This window comes from Zingiber officinale, chromosome 7B (assembly GCF_018446385.1).
Source record: "Zingiber officinale cultivar Zhangliang chromosome 7B, Zo_v1.1, whole genome shotgun sequence".
In the NCBI taxonomy this organism is placed as follows: Eukaryota; Viridiplantae; Streptophyta; class Magnoliopsida; order Zingiberales; family Zingiberaceae; genus Zingiber; species Zingiber officinale.
This window is the reverse complement of record NC_055999.1, coordinates 113,927,173-113,946,801: the sequence shown is the minus strand read 5'-3', so window position 1 is coordinate 113,946,801 and position 19,629 is coordinate 113,927,173. Positions and strand designations below refer to the sequence as shown.

Sequence of the window (19,629 nt, the reverse complement as noted above, 5' to 3'; positions counted from 1 at the left end):
AGATGTTAAGTAGGATGTTAGCCTTTCATACCATGCCCTGGGTGCTTGTTTAAGTCCATATAATGCTTTCTTTAACTTAAATACATAATCAGGGTGTTCTAGACTTTCAAACTCAGGAGGTTGACCTACATAAACTTCTTCTTTTATTAGTCCATTAAGAAAGACAGACTTAACATCCATTTGGTATAGTTTGAACCCTTTATGGGCTGCATAACTTAGTAACATTCTAATGGATTCTAATCTGGCTACTGAGGCATATGTTTCATCATAGTCAAGTCCTTCAACTTGACTAAATCCTTTGGCAACCAGCCTAGCCTTATTTCTAGTAATTTCCCCAGTTTCACTTAGTTTGTTTCTGAATACCCATTTTGTTTCTATTATTTTCTTATTCTTAGGTGGTGGAACTAGGTCCCAGACCTCATTACGCTCAAATTGGGCTAGTTCTTCTTGCATAGCTATAATCCAATCTGGGTCTAGTAGGGATTCATCCACAGTTTTGGGTTCAATTTTTGAAATTAATGAAATTTGACTTAGGTTTCTAAAGGATGATCTGGTTTGAACTCTTAAGTCTGGGTCACCGATTATTTGATCAATTGGATGATTTGGGTTAACCCTTATTGTTCTAGGAGGTTGATTCTCTTGATGTTGTTCCTCTTCTTCATGACTTAGAGTTTGGTTGGTTTCTGGAACAAACTCAGGTGTTTGTGTAGATCCTATGTCTTGTTTAGTTTCTTCAAACTTTACATTAGTAGTTTCTTCAATTTTTAAGGTAATCTTATTGTAAATTCTGTAGCCTCTACTATTTAGGGAATATCCTACAAAAATTCCATTTTCAATTTTAGAGGTGAATTTTCCTAAGTGTTCTCTTGTATTTAAGATGAAAACTGGGCACCCAAATACCTTAAAATATTTTATATTTGGTTGTTTATTATAAAACAGTTCGAAGAACGTTTTGTTATGAGTTTTATTTATTGTTGTTCTATACTGTACTAACAGCTTCCGCCCAAAAGTATTTAGGTAGGTTATACTCATTTAACATTTCTAGAAGGTTCAAGTAAGGTTCTATTTTTCTTTCTACAATTCCATTTTGTTGGGGTTTTAGGATATGAATGATAACCGCTTTCTAGACAAAACTGTTAAAGTGGTGATTTTAAATTCCCCGTTGTCACTCCTAATTCTTTTAATTTTAATATCTTTTTTGTTTTCAATCTGTTTGCAAAAATTTGAAAAAATTTCAAAAGTTTCATCTTTATGTTTTAAGAATTTGACCCAAGTAAACCTAGAATAATCGTCTATAATTACTAAGCAATATAAGTTTCCATTTATAGATTTGACTCCATGGGAGTCAAAAAGGTCTAAATGTAGACGTTCTAAGATTGAGTTAGTTTGTGGTTGATTTGTTTGTTTGTGGGTTGATTTAGTTTGTTTGCCTTGTTGACAAGCATTACATATGGTTGAATCTAAGTTAGGCAACTTTGGTAAGCCTTTTACAAGTTCATTTAGTTTACTTATATTTCTAAAGTTGGTGTGAGACATCCTCCTATGCCATAACCAAGTTTCTTCTTTTTGTGTTAAATAACATTTAATGGTAGAAATGGTTAAGTTGATGGCATAGATGTTGTCTTTTCTAAAGCCTTTTAGGCTTATGGTAGGATTATCTAGATGTTTGATTAAACACTCTGTAGATAGAAATTTGACCTTATACCGAGTATCACATAGTTGACTTATACTTAGAAGATTATATTTAAAATTTTCAACAAGTAAAACATTTGTAATTATAAAGTCTAATTTTAATTCAATATTACCTATACCAATTACCTTGAGTTTGCCGTTGTTTCCAAGGCTTTTGTAAGTAAGTTGAGTGAATTTGGTGTGATCTCCAGTCATATGTTTGGAGCAACCACTGTCCAAAATCCACTTGGTTTCCTACAGTAAGTAGGATTTAAAGTTTAAAATTAAAATTTTGAAAATAATTTTTTAAGTTAAAAAATTTTGAAAATAATTTTTTAAGTTAAAAAATTTTGAAAATAATTTTTTAAGTTTTAAAATTTTGAAATTAATTTTTTAAGTTAAAAAATTTTGAAAATAATTTTTTAAGTTAAAAAATTTTGAAAATAATTTTTTAAGTTTTAAAATTTTGAAATTAATTTTTTAAGTTTAAAAATAAAATTTTGAAATAAAATTTTTTTTTTTTAAGTTTAAAAATAAAATTTTGAAAATAATTTTTTAAGTTTTAAAAATAATTTTTTAAGTTTAAAAATTTTGAAAATAATTTTTTAAGTTTTAAAATTTTGAAAATAATTTTTTAAGTTTAAAAATTAAAATTTTGAAATTAATTTTTTAAGTTTAAAAATAAAATTTTGAAAATAATTTTTTAAGTTAAAAAATTTTGAAATTAATTTTTTAAGTTTAAAAATAAAATTTTGAAATAAATTTTTTTTTTTTTAAGTTTAAAAATAAAATTTTGAAAATAATTTTTTAAGTTTAAAAATTTTGAAAATAATTTTTTATTTTTTTTTTTTAAGTTTAAAAATAAAATTTTGAAAATAATTTTTTAAGTTTAAAAATTTTGAAAATAATTTTTTTTTTTTTTTTTTTTTAAGTTTAAAAATAAAATTTTGAAAATAATTTTTTAAGTTTAAAAATTTTGAAAATAATTTTTTAAGTTTAAAAATTTTGAAAATAATTTTTTTTTTTTTTTTTTTTAAGTTTTTAAAATTAAAATTTTGAAAATAATTTTTTAAGTTTTAAAATTAAAATTTTGAAGCCTTATTCATCTCACCCGATCTATATTTTCAATCAGGGAATCCTATGATTTCGTGAGATGAAATTGGATTTTTAATTATGGAGTTTTGGTTTAACGTGTGTTAGATTCAGATTTAGTTTTGGTTTCCACAAATAGGCATTCTTCGGATAAACTTCTAAGCTTGGTGAGTCACATGGACATCATTAGAAGTAACCAACCTTTCGAGGTTTTCCGAATAGTTCTATCCACGGAACTTAGTACTAAATCTTGGTCTAACTGGTTAGGATTCATTTAAGGGTAGATTCGGTCAGTTCCACTTGGCCAAATGCACCAGATCGAAGCCATATCTTTCTAGACATGCGATGCCCAAGCTTCCCTAACGTACTATCATCCAAAAATTTCACCAGTACCATAATTCAAGTTAAACTTGGTCTCTTTTTAACTAATCCTAATTACCCTGCCGGGTTAGTTTGTTTTGGGTTACCCTGTCGGGTAGGTTAGTTTTGGAGGTGCCAGCTATTCGAGCCTCAATTATTGGCCATTAATTTAGATTTTGGTTTTAGGCTTGTGTCGATTCTTTTTATAGTTATAGTTAACTTGGTGATAATTTTGTTGATTTTTAAACGGTTTAGATTTTGAATTTGATTTAGGTTTGTATTTTGGTTTTTGGTTTGGTTTATACACTTTTATATAATGTATTTTTTCTTTAGGTATATAATATTGATTAAGTCCTACTTGCGTGGTCAGACACGCTTTCGGAACCCAAGCTAGATTGGTTGACTTGTATTGGGTTATTAATGATTTGAAAGTTTTATTTGAATTCGACTTATATCCTAGTCCGGTTTTATTATAACATGCTTTTTGATTATTTAGGATTAAGTCTAAATTTTTTGATCTTGTTGTGAATTTTTCTAACATCTCCTTTAAATTGTTTATTTCAGTTTTTAATGATAAATTCTCTTCCTCAAGTGTTAGATCTTGAGTTGGATTCGAATTCTTTAATTGTTCCTTGAGGTTTTGATTTTCCTCAAGAAGTGATTTGTTTTCATTTTCTACTTTAGTTAATTTACTATTTAAACAAGAAATGATTCTAAAAAACTTTTTGTTTAAATTAAAATATACCTCATTCGAGCCTTCGGAAACGAGTACGGACTCGTGGCTTGTTTCGGGTTCAGACCCGTCTTCATCTTCCGACTCATTTTCTGTTTCGGCTTCGCGGGCCATCAGATGTTTCTGCTCTTCTTCCTCCGATTCGTCCGAGGAGTTGTCCCACGTTGCTTTGAGTGCCTTCTTTTGGTTGGCTTTGGTTTGTCGAACTTGATTTTGGGCATTCGTTCTTGTAATGTCCCTTTTGCAGTAGCAAGTCACGTTCTTTTGTTCGAGGAGAGCTGATCTTTTGAAGGTCCTTTTTGAAGCTCCTCTTTCTCTGGTGAACATTTTTCTTACCAAGTTCACCGGTGTTCTTCGTCTTGAGTCTTGGTCGATTCTTCTTCAAATTCAGGCTTGCTTTTCTTTTCTTTGGAGGAACTGCAATAGAGCTATACCTTTCTCGGCTCCAGCATTAGTTTGTTCGTGTAATTCTAATTCACAGAAAAGCTCATCTAATTTTAAGTTAGAAAGATTCTTAGAAATTTTGTAGGCATCCACTATTGATGCCCACAAACTATTACGTGGAAAGGCGTTTAATGCGTACCTTATTAAGTCTCTGTTCTCCATCTGGTGGCCTATCGCATGAAGCCTGTTGAGGATGTCCTTGATCCTCGCGTGTAGTTGATTCGCTGTTTCTCCTTCCTGCATTTTTATATTAAAAATTTTATTTAGAAGCAGGTCTCGTTTTGTTACCTTAGCGTCGCTCGTTCCCTCGTGCAGTTCGATCAACTTGTCCCATAGCTCTTTAGCGTTTTTGTGTGGACCGACTCTGTTCAGTTCTTCTCTTGTCAATCCGCACTTTAGAGTGTTGATCGCTTTATTTTCTGTTGATGCTTTTTTCTTCAGATCTGCTGTCCAGTCTTCAGGATCCACTAGATTCCCGGAGTTGTCCACTGGAATTTTGTTGGGTCTCGTAATGCTCATCCACTGGTCGAAGTCTGTTTTGAGGTAGACCTCCATGCGCTTCTTCCAGTATGGAAAGTCGTCCCCGTTGAAGAGTGGAGGTCGTACTGTGCTGAATCCTTCTTGTTGGGACATTCTGTGGACAGGTAAATAACCAAAAAAATATTCCAAGACTTGGTCTTGGATTAGTAGTGCGGGAAGAGAAAAATAAAAAAATAGATTCGTGTTGCACTAATTTAAATTGATTAGAGAAATATTAAGTTAACGAAACACCAGTTTTAAAATTAATAATCGAACCAAAAAAAATTCACCCCCTGTCTGATTGGTGGTTGCACCAAATCAGAGCGGTACCTGCTCTGATACCACTTGTAGGACCGTTAGATTCGATAGAGGGGGGGTGAATATCGATTCGAAAAACAAGAGTATAAACGCAGCGGAAAAGTAAAATAGACACAATGGTTTTACTTCGTTCGGAGCCTGTGACGACTCCTACTCGAAGGCCCGTGGTCCTTGACCACTTTCGTTGGGCAATCACTAGCAATTCGAAATGATGATTACAAAAGAACCGTACAGGGAATGCTAATGAAAACTAAAAACAAATACCGACAAAAAAGGAAAAGAACGGAGCGTAGTGTCGGAGCTTTGTTGGCGTCGCACTGAATGTCGAGCAGCAAGACCAGCAGCAGAAGAGTTCTCAGCTTGATTGATTGATCTGAAGCTCCTATCTGGGGCTTCTTTTATATGCTGTTCTGGGCGCCTGGATTCCTTCCGGGCACCTGGAATGTGACGTAACTGCTCAAACCATGATGCTCCACGTGGCGACGACTCGGCTGGATAGAATTCGCCTTCCGGGCGCCCGGACCACCTTGTTTCAGAAAACTCCCTTTTCCTGCAAAACAAAGTTAGTCCGAGGCAAATATACATCCTGTAAAACAGATTGTTAGCACAGTTAAAGTTCAACAGGTGGATAAAAAGAGTATGACTTAGATTCCGTCTTTCCGAGACCGGAATCTAGTCACGATCTCGACTTAGACATCCGAAATGGATCTAAGCCGGATCGACGCCTAATGTCCCCTTCCCGGGAACGCGTCCTCACAGTCACTCCCCTCCAGTGACTTACCTCACTTACCTGCCAGACGTCCGGTCAGCCCGTCGACCCGTCTGGACTTCTTGCCAAGCGTCCGGTCAGCCCGTCGACCCGCTTGGACTTCTCGCCAGCTATCCGGTCAGCCCGTCGACCTAGCTGGACTTCTCCTGCACACTCGATCAAAGTGTCAGACAACAACAAAACTAACTTAACCTATTTGTCATTCATCAAAACCTGGGTTAAATCGTTAGTGCTAACCGCACCAACATCATGAACTTAGCACACGATACATATTATAGATCCTAGGACATTTTATGGTTTAATTATCAAGTCGCTAATTGGCCATTAGAACTAATGTAATGATGTCACACCTTTTCTGTAACAAAATAGCAATCAATCTCTGATGTGCTTTGCTCTCTCATGGAACACTTGATTAGAAATATGTGCATGAGAGGTTGATTATCACAATATAATTTTGTTTGTTCTTTAGGAGCATTTCCCAGCTTGTTTATTAGCTGCTTAACCTAGATAATCTTATATATGGCTAGGATCATACTTCTACACCCACCTTTGTTCTGATGTGGTTACGACACTGGTTCTTACATTTTCAAGAAATCAGATTACCTTCTGAAAGGAAATTAACTAATCACACTCTTTGCAAATGATATATTTGTTCATATAAATAATTTGGTTTCCTAATAGGTTTTTATTTTTCTAAACCTGTCAATGGCTATCTGTCTTAGGATTATGTTGTCATTTTATCCATAGGGTTAGCTAGCATAGCCACCAATATACTAGCTTTCTCGAGCATATATACACATTTTTTTATGAGTTATAAATGTCTCACTTTGAGCTAGGCACTCTTATGCTAAGAAAATATCTTAGCTTACCAATATCCTTAATTTGAAAATATTGATGAAGATAACTTTTAGCCTTGCCATAGGTTGGATCTCAACTACCACATATTCTCAATTATGGAGGTTTTGGTATTAACTGTCCTACAATTAAAGGTAATGATGGAGGTAATAAGTTGGACAATGGTGGAACCTCAATCACAGACTCTGAAGTTGATGAGAAGTTTGAAAAGAATAGAGTGGAATGAAAGGTGTCATCAACAAAGATAAATAGACATTGTTACTTAGGTAGTAGCAACAATCATTTTTGAAATGATATTAGGCAAGGAAGACACCCTTATTGCTATCTCAATTATAATAGAAGCTGTGGACAACATGAGTACACCCAGTGACTTTGGGGTAGAGACAGATATAATTGTGTTGAAACAGAGTAATAAAGGGAGCTTTATCATGAAGAATAGAAGATACCATATAGTTTATAGGATAGGATCATGTAAGAACGATATCTTCGCAAAATAATGTGTTCAAGTAGTCTTAATCAAGTGACAATTTTTTCTTTAAGGTACATCATTTTGTGAGAATTATATGGACAAGATAACCAATGAATAAACCTTTGCAAGAGATAAAAAATCGAAAGGGGTGAGGGAATTTTTACCATTATAACTCCTTAGCACTCTCATCAGAAAGGAAAGGAAGAAAAAGTGAAATCAACTTTGTAATAATCTTTTATATTATCAAGAAAAGCAAAATTATTCTTAAATAGGCATCAATGAATATAACAATGTATTTAATATCAAATTTTGAACAAACTCGGCTAAACTTAAAATGATGTAGAAGAACATTTATGGATAATATTGGAAAATATAAATGAAATGTCTATATCCTAATTGACAAGTGTATTCAAAATTGATATTTACTCAAAAGATTTAGTATAAGACAAATTAGAAACTGTCTTTTGAGGTTTTAAAAAAATTGAATGTCCAAGACGACTATAGATCTGCTGAGAATGTTGAGAAGGGTCAACCACAAGAGTAGATGGAAGTGGTGTACTTAGTCAATATAAATTTCATGACTTATGCTATATGTTGTTCACCTTACCTGTCTACCTGCCTGCTAATCCTAAATGGAAACAAAGTTACTTCTATAGACTTTAGCAATTTAAAAATTTAGTAAACTTGTTGACAATAGGAAATCAGACATGTAAAAATTAGGGAAAATTAATAACAATTTAGTAATAGTGGCTTGCCTAATTCTTGCTGCCAAAACTATTGACAAGCATAACATTAGTAGGTGAGCTAAGTTTGTAAGAGTAGAAAATGAGTGAACATTACCAAATACATGTTTAAAGGCGGTTAAGTCATGAATTGATGTAGAAGAACAAGTGGAATGTTACATAAATGCAGTAGAAGTATCTCCACAAAATTAGCTATCATCTAAGAGAGATGTGGGGGAATGAAACACTCTCCGGGGACTTAGTTTAAAAAGTTTTAGTATTAGTCTTTTTTTGTATGACATGACTAGGAGATTCATAGATCATTGTGTATTTCATCTTATCTCATTCTAGAAGACATCCTGCTTATTATCCATGTGCATGACATTTTCATCATGTGATGATTCTTAGGATCACAAAATTGGAATACTTCCTTCAATAGCATTTTCGGACTAAACTTGGGTTACCTCAAGTACCTCATTGGTTTGCATATACTTGATACACTTGAGTAGAGCATGTGATAGACCAAACTAGTTGACACCCCTATGCATCCTAATTTTTTAGATTAATAGAAAGATAAAGTGAACTAGTAATTGATCCATAAAAGAACAGAAGACTATTAGGAGAATTAAACTATTTTATTACTATAAGATCTAAGATATGATATCTCATTTGGAGTCACTATGATCCATCAGATTCTGGAAACCAATGTATGTGTTCAATTAGAATTTTTTTGATACCTCAAGAATGCTATAAAGAAAGGTCTTTGTTTTGTGATTAAATTATCTTTAGATTATGGGGTACTTTTATAACTTTGACAAATTCTATAGATGATCCACAATTATGCAAGCAGGTAACTTGATTTCATAGAAGAGTAAGAAACATGCTATTGTAGGCAGATCAAGTGCAAAGGTAGAGTATAGTGTCATGTCTAATAAAATGTGAGCTTATCTAATTTAAATAGTTGTGATCCAATTGGAACATGCTCATATAAAGCTAATGAATCTCTATTTTGGCAACCAAGCTATCATGCATATACCCCCAATCTAGTTTAGGAGGTTGCTTGGTTGGCCGAATGACTCCCGTGATTTCTCCCTTCCAATGTGCTTGGGGCAGTCTTGGAGGGGCCCCGGGGTGAGAGTTATCACCTTTGCCACAATATAGCCCCAATCTAGTGTTTCATGAGAGAACAAAGCACGAGATTAGTTCACTTTATCTCAGAGAGAGAGAGAGAGAGAGAGAGCATCACCTCATTTGTCGATTTCCAGCTATCAACTAGTAAACTTGTCATACAGTTTTGTATGAAGGCCTTGAATTGAATGTATTTTTTAATGAGACAGTTTTTACAATATATATAAACCAGCTTAGAGAGGAGTACAATTACAGTGGAAATATTTTTAGTATCAAGGACATGCCTTGTAATGTTCTCCATTTATTTCGTTTAGATGGAACTACCTAAGTAATGAGAGTCTTTTACCCTGTAACACTCTAATCCTGAAACATTTCCCTGTCATGCAAAAGAGTTGTGTTCTTAAGCCCCAGTACTTTCTTTTGTGAATCTCTTTTTTATACAAACGGAAAAATAATTGGATGAATCATATCATGTATGGTATGCTAATCAATTTAGAAAATGGATTTGCAGGCACGTCTTTCTGTCCCGAAGAAAACTCTGAAGAAAATCCAGGATCTGAACACTCTTGATGTTGCACTTTACAAACATGCTCAACTTATATTCACGCAACAAAAGAAATATATGATACAGAATGCTGACGATGCTTTGTTGCAGCAGAAGGGAGACCTATTGGCTGAAACGGTAAGTTATAAGATTCATCGTAGATGCTGTTACCCATAGTTCCTTTGACAGGTACCATGTTGAGAAGATAGTTTTCAAAATGTCTGTGTCATGCTTCTTCAAAATTCATGCTGTTACAATATTATTTGTTCTTCAAATTTTGAGAATGGAGCTTTAGTTGACCAAATTCAAATTTTGGTTGACCCATCTATCACCAAGGCTCAATCTTGGTTCTTCTATTGTTTGATCCTCTTTATGCCTTTAGAAAACCTTTCAAACATCTGAAACGGTTAGTTATAAGATTCATCGTAGATGCTGTTAGCCATAGTTCCTTGTACAGGTACCATGTTGAGAAGAAAGTTTTCAAAATGTGTGTCACGCTTCTTCAAAATTCATGCTGTTACAATATTATTGCTTCTTCAAATTTTGAGAATGGAGCTTTAGTTGACCAAATTCAAATTTTGGTTGACCCATCTATAACCAAAGCTCAATCTTGGTTCGTCAATTTGTTTGATCCTCTTTACACCTTTAGAAAACTTTTCAAACATACTCTAAAACCTATGTATGATAAGCAGATACAAGCTTCCAAGTAATCAATGTTCATATCACTGATGAATTCGGTGTTGCTTTTGTTAAGGCATATTGAGCAAGAACCGGAAAGCATTAGGTTCTCTATCCATCTTTCACATTTGTTTAAAGTGGGTAATCCAATTATTTTTTACTCACCAAATAAATTGTTCGTCTTGTAATATTTTTTCGCTAATCTTTATGTACTTAGAATTTCTTCATCCTTTGTTAACCTTCTGTTCTCGAATGATTTTAACTCTGGATTCTCACAACATTTGTCTTTATTTGTACTTAAATTTTAATGATCAAAAGAATATTTTTCTTCAAATAAATGCTAATTCTAAAAAACGATTCTGCAGGAAATACAGAGAGAAGGTTGTGGCAGCTTTTATGGATGCTTTTGGTGGAACTTTTTAATCATTCCATTTTTTATTATCATCGTTGTCATACTTTTTATAAGAAAAAGAAACGAAATTAAACTAAAGAAATAATGACAAGGGCATGCTTTTTTGTTATACCATAACAGATGAGAGATGTGAGATGGATTGTGAAATGCTTTACAAATATGAAATTGTGATCATAACACTTAAAATTTGTTTATTGGAGTTATCATAGTAGACGTGTTTGTTAGGATCTATTATATTCTATTGTTTATGCATGTTTCTTTGATAATCCTAGTTATCGTAGTAGATATGTTTATTGGGGTTCATTCTTTGACAAATTTTTGGAGCCTCTTGAATCGATCATGGCAGTTACTCTTTGAAATTTACATCATTTATTTTTTGTTTGTTTGGTAAGTATGCAAACTGTAAAGAACTATGCAGGATTATACACAACCAAAGCTACTGGGAGCTCAAAATTCAGCAAAGAAATAGACTGAATTGGTTCTCCATGGAACAAATTAATTCCAGTTGAAGATATAAATATCAAGAGATGTGTGAGTCTCTTTGCGAGTTGAGTTTCACTCATCTTTGAATAATGATTCTCTACACTGTTTGATCCACTGGAGTAGAGTAAGTAGCGCTTCCAAATCTATTCTTTCCTTAAGGCCTGAGCTCAGGTGCATTTACAGATTCGGTGCATGAAAATGCACCTACATAGCAAACGCTGCGAACACTAATAAACCCTGACAAAATTTGACAATCATGGCGACCTTAGCAAGTCGAAGATAGCAAACCCTGCGAACACTATATATTAATCCTGACAAAATTTGACAATGAAGGAGGGGCTATTTCATTTTAGTTCTATTCGATTCAATCTAAATTTAAACAAAATAAAAATAAAATGGCCGGTCTTCGAGTCCAAAACAAAAGCAAGTTTCAAAAGAATTATGATAATTTAAAGAATTTTGAATACTAATTATTTTAAATAACTTTGTAACAGGACAGAAGTTCAGGTTTATTTGAGGGAGGAATAAATATTTTGAGAAATTTTGCAAGTAAGATTTTCAAATGTAATAACTTTTCAAAAATATTTTATAGTTCTTTTTCAAATTAATTTCCAATAAAATTTTCTAAGTAGGACTTTTTAAAGACACTTGTATAAAAAAATTCTCTAACTAAGATTTTAAAAGAAAATTTAAAGAGAAATTTTTCAGTATTAAATTAAAATTAAATTTTAGGTTAAATGAAATAATTTATTATTAATAGTTAATCATTATCAATGATTTATTGATTAACTTTTACTTGACTCAATTCAATAATTTAAGATTTGTTTGATTTAACAACTTACATTTCATATTAACTAATTGAATTAATTTTAAGTTTTAATTAGATTTAACTTAAACAAATTATTGATTAAAATTTAGGATTAACTAAGTTGTAAGTTTGAATTAATTCAGAATTAAATTTGTTAAAGTTAGTAAACAAGTTAAGGTTCAATTTGAGTCAATCTTTATAAACTATGAGTTGATTAAAGTAAAGTTAAGATTTTTTATTAACTTTGAAATTAAAGTTAATTAAGTTAAATGAGGGTTAAACATTAATTAATTCATAAATTTAAGTTTGATTTAAAGTGCATTAGAGTAAAGTTAATATTTTAATTTGATTAAATTAGGGTACTAATTAAGTTAAGTCTTAAATAAGGTTAGATTAAACAATTAAATTTTAATTATTTACTTATTAATTGCTTAATTGAGTTTAAAGTTTAAGTTAATTTAATTTTGATCGTTTGTTAATAAAGATTTAAGTTTTAAGTAAAGTGTTTTTTTAAAGGATTTTTTAAAAAAAATTTAAAGAATTTTTAAAAGAATTTTAAAATAATTTTTAAAAGAATTTTTTAAAGGATTTTTAAAAGAATTTTGAAAATATTTTTAAAAAGAAATTTTAATGGATTTTTAAGATAATGTTTTAAAGGAAAAAAAATTTAAAATAATTTTTAAAATATTTTTAAAATACATTAATTAATATATGTTTAATTCCATTATGACTTTGGTGTTTAATTAAATTAATATTGATATTTAATTTAATTTAGTTTAAATTAATTTAATCCTTTTTTAATTTTAATTTAATCCTTATTTAATTTTAATTTAATTTAATTAATTTAATTAATTTAATTTATTTTAGTTTAGTTTGAATTTATTTTAATTTAATTTAATTTTAATTGAATTTAATTGGATTTATTTAAATTAAATTAAATTAAATTAAGTTTAAATTTAATTTAATTTAATTTATTTGAATTTGAATTAAATCTTTAGTCATCTAACCCGATTTATATTTTCAATTAGGGAATCCTATAATGTTGTGAGATAAATTAGGTTAAATTTTAGGGTTATGTTTAACTTTATGTTAGATTCAAGTTTGCTTTGGGTTCAACAAATAAGTAATCTTTGGATAAATTCTGAGCTATGGTGAGTCACCTGGACATCATTAGAGTAATCATGCATTCAAAAATTTTCAAATAGTTCTATCCACTGAACTTAATAACAAAACTCTAGTCTAACCAGCTATGATTGGTAAGAGGTAGCTTTAGTTAGTTTCACTAAGCTAAATGCACTAGGTCGAAGTCATATCTTCCGAGACATGCATAGACAAAGCTTCCCTAACCTATTATCATCCAAAACTTCTTCAGTGTTATTTTTTAAGTTAAATTTTTGTCCTTTTTAAACTTAATTCTAATTACCTTGCTAGGTAACATATTATTTTGGAGGTGCCAACTAATTTGAAACTTCTCCTAAATTATTTGAACGACTATTTACCCTCCCTCTTTAGCTATATTTTCGATCTAACAAGTAGTCATAGGGTAATGATGCCTATATGATAGTTCCCAGGTAATGATATAATGGTTAGATCTTCTAATAAATAATTAAGAGATCTAAGATTCGAATTATAATTGAGCATACTTCAAAAAAAATTTTTCTTAATGAAAAGTGGACTTAAAAATATTGATAATCTATATAAGTCTCCATTAGTACTTTTTCGATTTATCACGTGTCAGTGCTTATATGACATATTAACACAGCCTTGAAAGAAAATTTTTTAATGATGCTAATAGGTGTGATTTTGACCTATTGGGCCATAAATGTTTTTAACCAAAACACCTTGATAGCAGTTGTTGCCTTTTGGTCATTAATGAGTTCTAATCTAAGCAGGGGAAGTAAACACCATGTATTTTAATGGTCAGTTTAACTACTATACGGCGCAGGGGAAGTAAACACCATGAGATCCACAAAGAAATCTCATCTTCTTACATGTGTGGATACAACAATCACACAAGCCGTCTCAACAATTCAAAACCCTAAGCAGAAAAAAAAATTAAAGCTTTAATATTTATTAATAAATATTTTTTTAAAAAATATATTTTTATATAAAATATTATCCGAGATATTTAATTTGATTAATAAAATTTTAAAAATACTTTACAAAAGATTATTTTTTCAATTGAAACCCGCGACGAATTAAGTCACACAATAACAACTTTAACTTATACCAAAAGCTCACTTCTTTGTAAATTTAAAACATAAAAATTCTTTTTTGTTAAATTTTCCAGCATAATTTGTTAACAAAAATATATATATTTGTGTAATGAATATTTTAATTCAATAAATAAAGTTAAATCCCGCCAAAAAAAAAATACTAACTAATTTGTAATGAATAATAATGATTGCAATACTATTAATGTATATTCTAATGACTATTTTAATTTCTTTTATTGATAATTTTAATTTAAGAAAAGTCTTAAAGTAATGATTAAATTACTACTTTGTAAATTAAATGTAACAGGCTTAAATAGTGGATATAACTTTTTATAAAAGAAAATAAGACCGTATATAATAGATTCATCATTGAATCTATTGACAGAAACTTTATGTATTATCTATCTTATTTTTATTAATTTTAAATTTAATAAATTATTAATTAAATTTATTTAGCTAAAATTATTTTGCTGGTAAATATTGACAGTAAATTTTTTTTAAAAAAAATAAGAGTACGCATAATACCACAAATACCTCGTGAAGGAGAAGGCCATAATAATAACAGGGAATAAAAAGAAACAAAGGAAAAAATAAAATAAAATAAAATCTAATTTTATTAATAGAAAATTAAAATTTTCAATATCAAATCTAATTTTGATGAATAAAAAATTTAAAAACGATTAAATTAACTTTGATCTATAAAAAAATAATAATAATTTAACTAGTAGACTTTTCACTTCGTAGTTGCACCCTTTAATTTGAAACTCTCAAAATGCGGTTGGATAAATCTCAAATTTAATTTAGATTCTCTGTTTGGTCAAATTTTATCTAAATTATAATGATTCTTAAAAATTGATCAACACTTTGATAGGTGTTGTTCGAATCCAAGGCAAATAATCGAATCCAATTCATTTCACAATCATCACTAACAAACCATAAACATTTGATTCTTTTTGAGTGACAGGCTATTCAAAGACATGAATAAAACACAGACTTGTTGAAGATTGATTATCGATTGAACTTTATAAATTATAAGCTTAATTCTTCCTATAGTGGCCATATAAAATATGACATTGACCTTCACGACAGCTAGAGATTCTTCTTTTAATCATCAAGCTTGTTGGCGATATATCAGTATAAATTCTTCTAGAAACTATTCTTATTCCTCAAGAACCTAGAATAAAATGTTATTGGAACAAATTCCTTGTAAACAAAAGCAACAATTGTGGCCTAATATATAGGAGCAAATCTTCTGGATTACATTTTACGATTCAAAGGATGAACCACTATATTTATTAGTTGATTTGAATAGACCCCACCTGTTTAACAGGTGAGATCTATCCAAATCAATCAATCAACCTCTGTGACCTAATATATAGGTTGCCCCTACTCGGTGCCTGACAATCCAACCACTCGCCCATCATCGGTAGCCTCTAGACAATCTCCGACCATCCACTCTGACTCAAACTATAATCTGAATAAAAAGATAGACTCAGAGCGGAATCACAAATAATCTTTCTTAGTCAATAACCTCCTCTATAGAAAACCACTTACACTCGTATTATATTATTTTTCAAATCCTTGCCCATCTAACCGTCATCCAACAAGATTCTCTCAATCTTTTAAAAAAAGGAAAAATCTGAATACAAATCTGACATTCGTGAACGACTCCTTAAATTATAGAGTTATTTGTCACATTCGTGACATGAACCCTCACTTAGTGATACAAATCTGAATACCAACTCAATTGCACAATTACTATTAATGATTAAGAATGATCCATCTTCTAATTCGTATTTTATGGATAAGAGGATCTGGACTTGGGGAGCTGAGTACCACTTTGGGTGTCGTTTGAGCAAAGTAAACAATATGAGCAATGATATGCTCAAAGAAAAAAACTCAAGGAAAAGTTCAAAGATAGACACATAAAGTCATGGTCTACCATTTCATTTTTTGTGGGTCTCATCACTTTATGTGTCTATCCTTAAGCTTTTCCTTAAATTTTTTTCCTTAAGCATATCATTTTTCAAATAATATAGACCACCACCGATCAAACCCAAAGCCCCTTGGAAAATTTGGGCCTCAAAACGGTAAAAAAATATTAAAAGGGGAAAACAAACAAACTGCTTTAAATACTCAGCAATGCAGCGGAGTGACCAATCCGAGCGCGTCCGCACGCAATGACGAAAGAGGACGACTCCCCTGCAGAAGCCGCCGCCGCCGCTTCGGCCAGGAAACACTTGGACGAACTCCGGTGGGTCATACACGTCAAGAACATCCTTCAGACCATGAACGAGGAGCTCTACTCGCGAGATGCTCCTTCCATCTTCACCGTGCCCAAGGCCTTGTCATCCGCCCGCCCTGACTCTTACCTGCCGCAGCTCATCGCCGTCGGCCCCTACCATCACTGGGACCCACTGCTCTACCAGATGGAGCACTACAAGCTCGCCATCGCCAAGCGCAACCAAACGCAGCTCCTCCTCCAGGGAACCTCCTTCCACCACTTCGTCGACTACTGCGCCAACAAGGAGCACGCCATCCGTTCCTTCTACCACCGCCACGTCGACCTCGACCGCGAGACCTTGGCGTGGATGATGGCCATCGACGCCGCCTTCCTGCTCGAGTTCCTGTGCAGCCTCTCGGATGCCAGGTGCGGCTTGGCCATCGGCATTAAGCTCGCCTGCAAGTCCATCGCCCGCGACACCGCCATGCTCGAGAACCAGATCCCGTTGTTCCTCCTACGCAAGCTCCTGCGGTTTCATACCCATCTCGCCGATGACAATCTCTCCTCCCTCCTCCTCGGATTCGTCAAGTCCATCTCCCCCTTCAAGGCCACTCAAAATCTCGCCGCCCTCTCCAGACCCAAAGCCTACGCGCACCTCCTCCAGCTTCTCTACCGCGTCATCGTACCTCGACAAAAAGAGACCGCCGACTGCAATTCTATCGACGGCTCCGCCGTCACCATCCCCACACCCGAGGCCGAGTGTGAAATCGATGTCGCCGAATCGGTGCACGAGCGAGCAAAGCCAGGACCGGAGTACAGCGGCATCTTCGACACGATTTGGGCCACCGCGTCCGGGCTTCACGTTGTGAATCTGCTGATCGTAAAGCCCTTCGAGATGCTGCTCAAGATCCCCTGGCCAATCTTTTCGGCCCTGTTCAAGGGATTGACTAGCTCGTATGCCCCGGTGCCGGCCGATACGACTATCTCGGCCGATGAGATCGAGATCCCGTCGGTGGAGGAGCTAGTGAAGGCCGGCGTCAAGTTCTCGTGCACGGAGGGCGACCTGAGCACTATCCGCTTCGACGCGAAGACGGCCACGTTCTACATGCCGACGATCGTGATGGACTCGAATACAGAGGCGGTGGTGCGCAATCTGGTGGCATACGAGACGACGGCGGAGACGGGGCCGCTGGTGTTCGCGCGGTACACGGAGCTGATGAACGGGATCATCGACACGAAGGAGGACGTGCGGCTGCTGCGGGAGGCGGGAGTGGTGGAGCGGCGGCGGATGAAGAGCGACGAGGAGGTGGCGCGGGTGTGGAACGGGATGGAGCGGTCGGCGAGGGCGGCGAGGGCAGGGGAGATGGACAGGGTGATCGCGGAGGTGAACGCCTACTATGACAGCCTGTGGGGAGTGCGTGCCAGGCGGTTCGTGAGGACATACGTGTCCCGGTCGTGGCAGGTGCTGACGTTTGCGGCTGCAGTTCTGCTGCTCTTGATGACTTCCCTGGACGCCTTCTGCTCCGTTTTTCTCTGTGCTTCCTTCTGGTCAAACTGAACCAACCGAACCGGATTCCAATTTATCTAATTGCTATCAACTTTTCATAATACGTAAATTGTGATTTTGTATTTATAAAATAAGTGCTTCCTGGTTTAGACTATGTTAAAATTCTAAATAGTATATATGTCCATCAGTTCATGCCACTCTTTGGATCCTTTTGAGTGTATCCATGCTCTCAAAAATGGAATTCATAGCCTAAAGAGAGAGTTGTTAATTTTTGAAATTGACACAACCTTGAGATAATTTTGCATAAGCTTTTCAAAGGGCCTAAGCTAGAACAATCATAATCACCCACCAACATCACCATTGGGTTCCTAGGATTACCCTGGTTCAAACCATGGCATGATTTTAAAATTTTAGACAATGCAGGTCAAGCCAAGTTCATTACACTTCTAGGAGCCTCCAAATTATAATCATGCCATCAAAAATGAATTTTATAGCCCAGATAAAGAGCTGAGTTTCTAAAGTTGGCACTACTTTGAAACAATTTGCACAAGCTCATTAGAGGGTCTAGGGTAATCATACTTATCAACACCTTCATTTGGTTCTTAGGACTCCCTTGGTTTAGGTTATGTCATGATTTTTAAATTTTGTACAGTGTAGGTCCATCAGCAAGCAAGTTTTGGCTAAAACTCGCTCATGGCCTTAGACACCTCAAAATTTCTTCAAACCAAATTCGTTCCACTCTTTGGAGCCTTCTGAGTGTAACCATTGTAAGACTGGATAGTGCGATAGAGGGTGAAGTGAATATCGTTCATTGAAAACTCTTCTTTTCTTTTACAAAAACAAACAGATACACAAAGAAAAAACAAATATGAAAGGACTCGAGCAGTTAATTGGTTCACAATCCAGCGATTACTACTCCAAGTCCACGATCCCTTAGATAATTTTTGAATGGACAATCAACTAATATCCTTTTTCTGAAAACTTTAAAAAAAGAGAGAAATTGTTAAAAGACTTAGGAGACAATAACAACTTTATTAATATCATAAAATGAAATGTAAACGTAAATTTATCGACAACAAGAGATCAGATTTAGAGTAGGTAGTCAGAGAGCCTCTTGGCATATAAGCAATTGCACGAATGGAGCAGTACGCAAGGAGAGATCGATGAAAGAATTGATTATTGAGCCTCAGATTCCAACGCTTCTTTTATAGACTCTATCCGATCGACTGATTCTCTTGATTAGTTGATTAACTCCATAATTTCCTTTACTATTTGATCTGATCTCATCTGATATGTGCTTTCCAAATAGGTTCAGTCAACTGATCCTTCTGATCAATCACCCAATCCTTTATTTCCTTCTTTCCTATATTAGAATATGATTTGTACATATTTTCTTGGATTAGTCGACTAAACCACCATGTTCGATTAACCAAAGTATTTATTTTTTGGTAAAACAAAGATATCACAAAAAACAACAATAATGATCCTGTAAAACAGAGTCAGAAATAGATAAGTATGCATGAATGAAACTAACAGTTAAGATTGCCTAATCTCAATTAGAAATTTCTATTAACTTTCTTTAGTCAGATCAACGCTTAAGGTTGTGCAAATTCGGACACGTCCTCACTTCCTTCCAGAATGAAAGGCCTCTCCAGAACATACCTTACTTGTCAAACA

General features: G+C 33.7%; 2 protein-coding genes across 13 annotated transcripts in view; both read left to right on the top strand.

The window, feature by feature from the left end:
• The window catches only part of LOC122006992 (protein-tyrosine sulfotransferase-like), a 63,451-nt gene extending 52,508 nt beyond the window's left edge, over positions 1-10,943 (top strand). For all 12 annotated transcript variants that reach the window (XM_042562719.1, XM_042562718.1, XM_042562717.1 and 9 more), the window contains 2 exons: positions 9,592-9,762; positions 10,668-10,943. In XM_042562719.1, coding sequence (XP_042418653.1) covers positions 9,592-9,762; positions 10,668-10,799 — 303 coding nt within the window. In that variant the 3' untranslated portion in view covers positions 10,800-10,943. The remainder of the gene's footprint in view (positions 1-9,591; positions 9,763-10,667) is intronic.
• A 5,442-nt stretch (positions 10,944-16,385) lies between these two features.
• Positions 16,386-18,168, top strand: LOC122004684 (putative UPF0481 protein At3g02645). The gene has a single exon (XM_042559534.1). It carries the CDS (start codon positions 16,402-16,404, stop codon positions 18,001-18,003), a length of 1,602 nt encoding a protein of 533 aa, XP_042415468.1. The 5' UTR covers positions 16,386-16,401; the 3' UTR covers positions 18,004-18,168.
• The last annotated feature ends 1,461 nt before the right edge of the window (positions 18,169-19,629 follow it).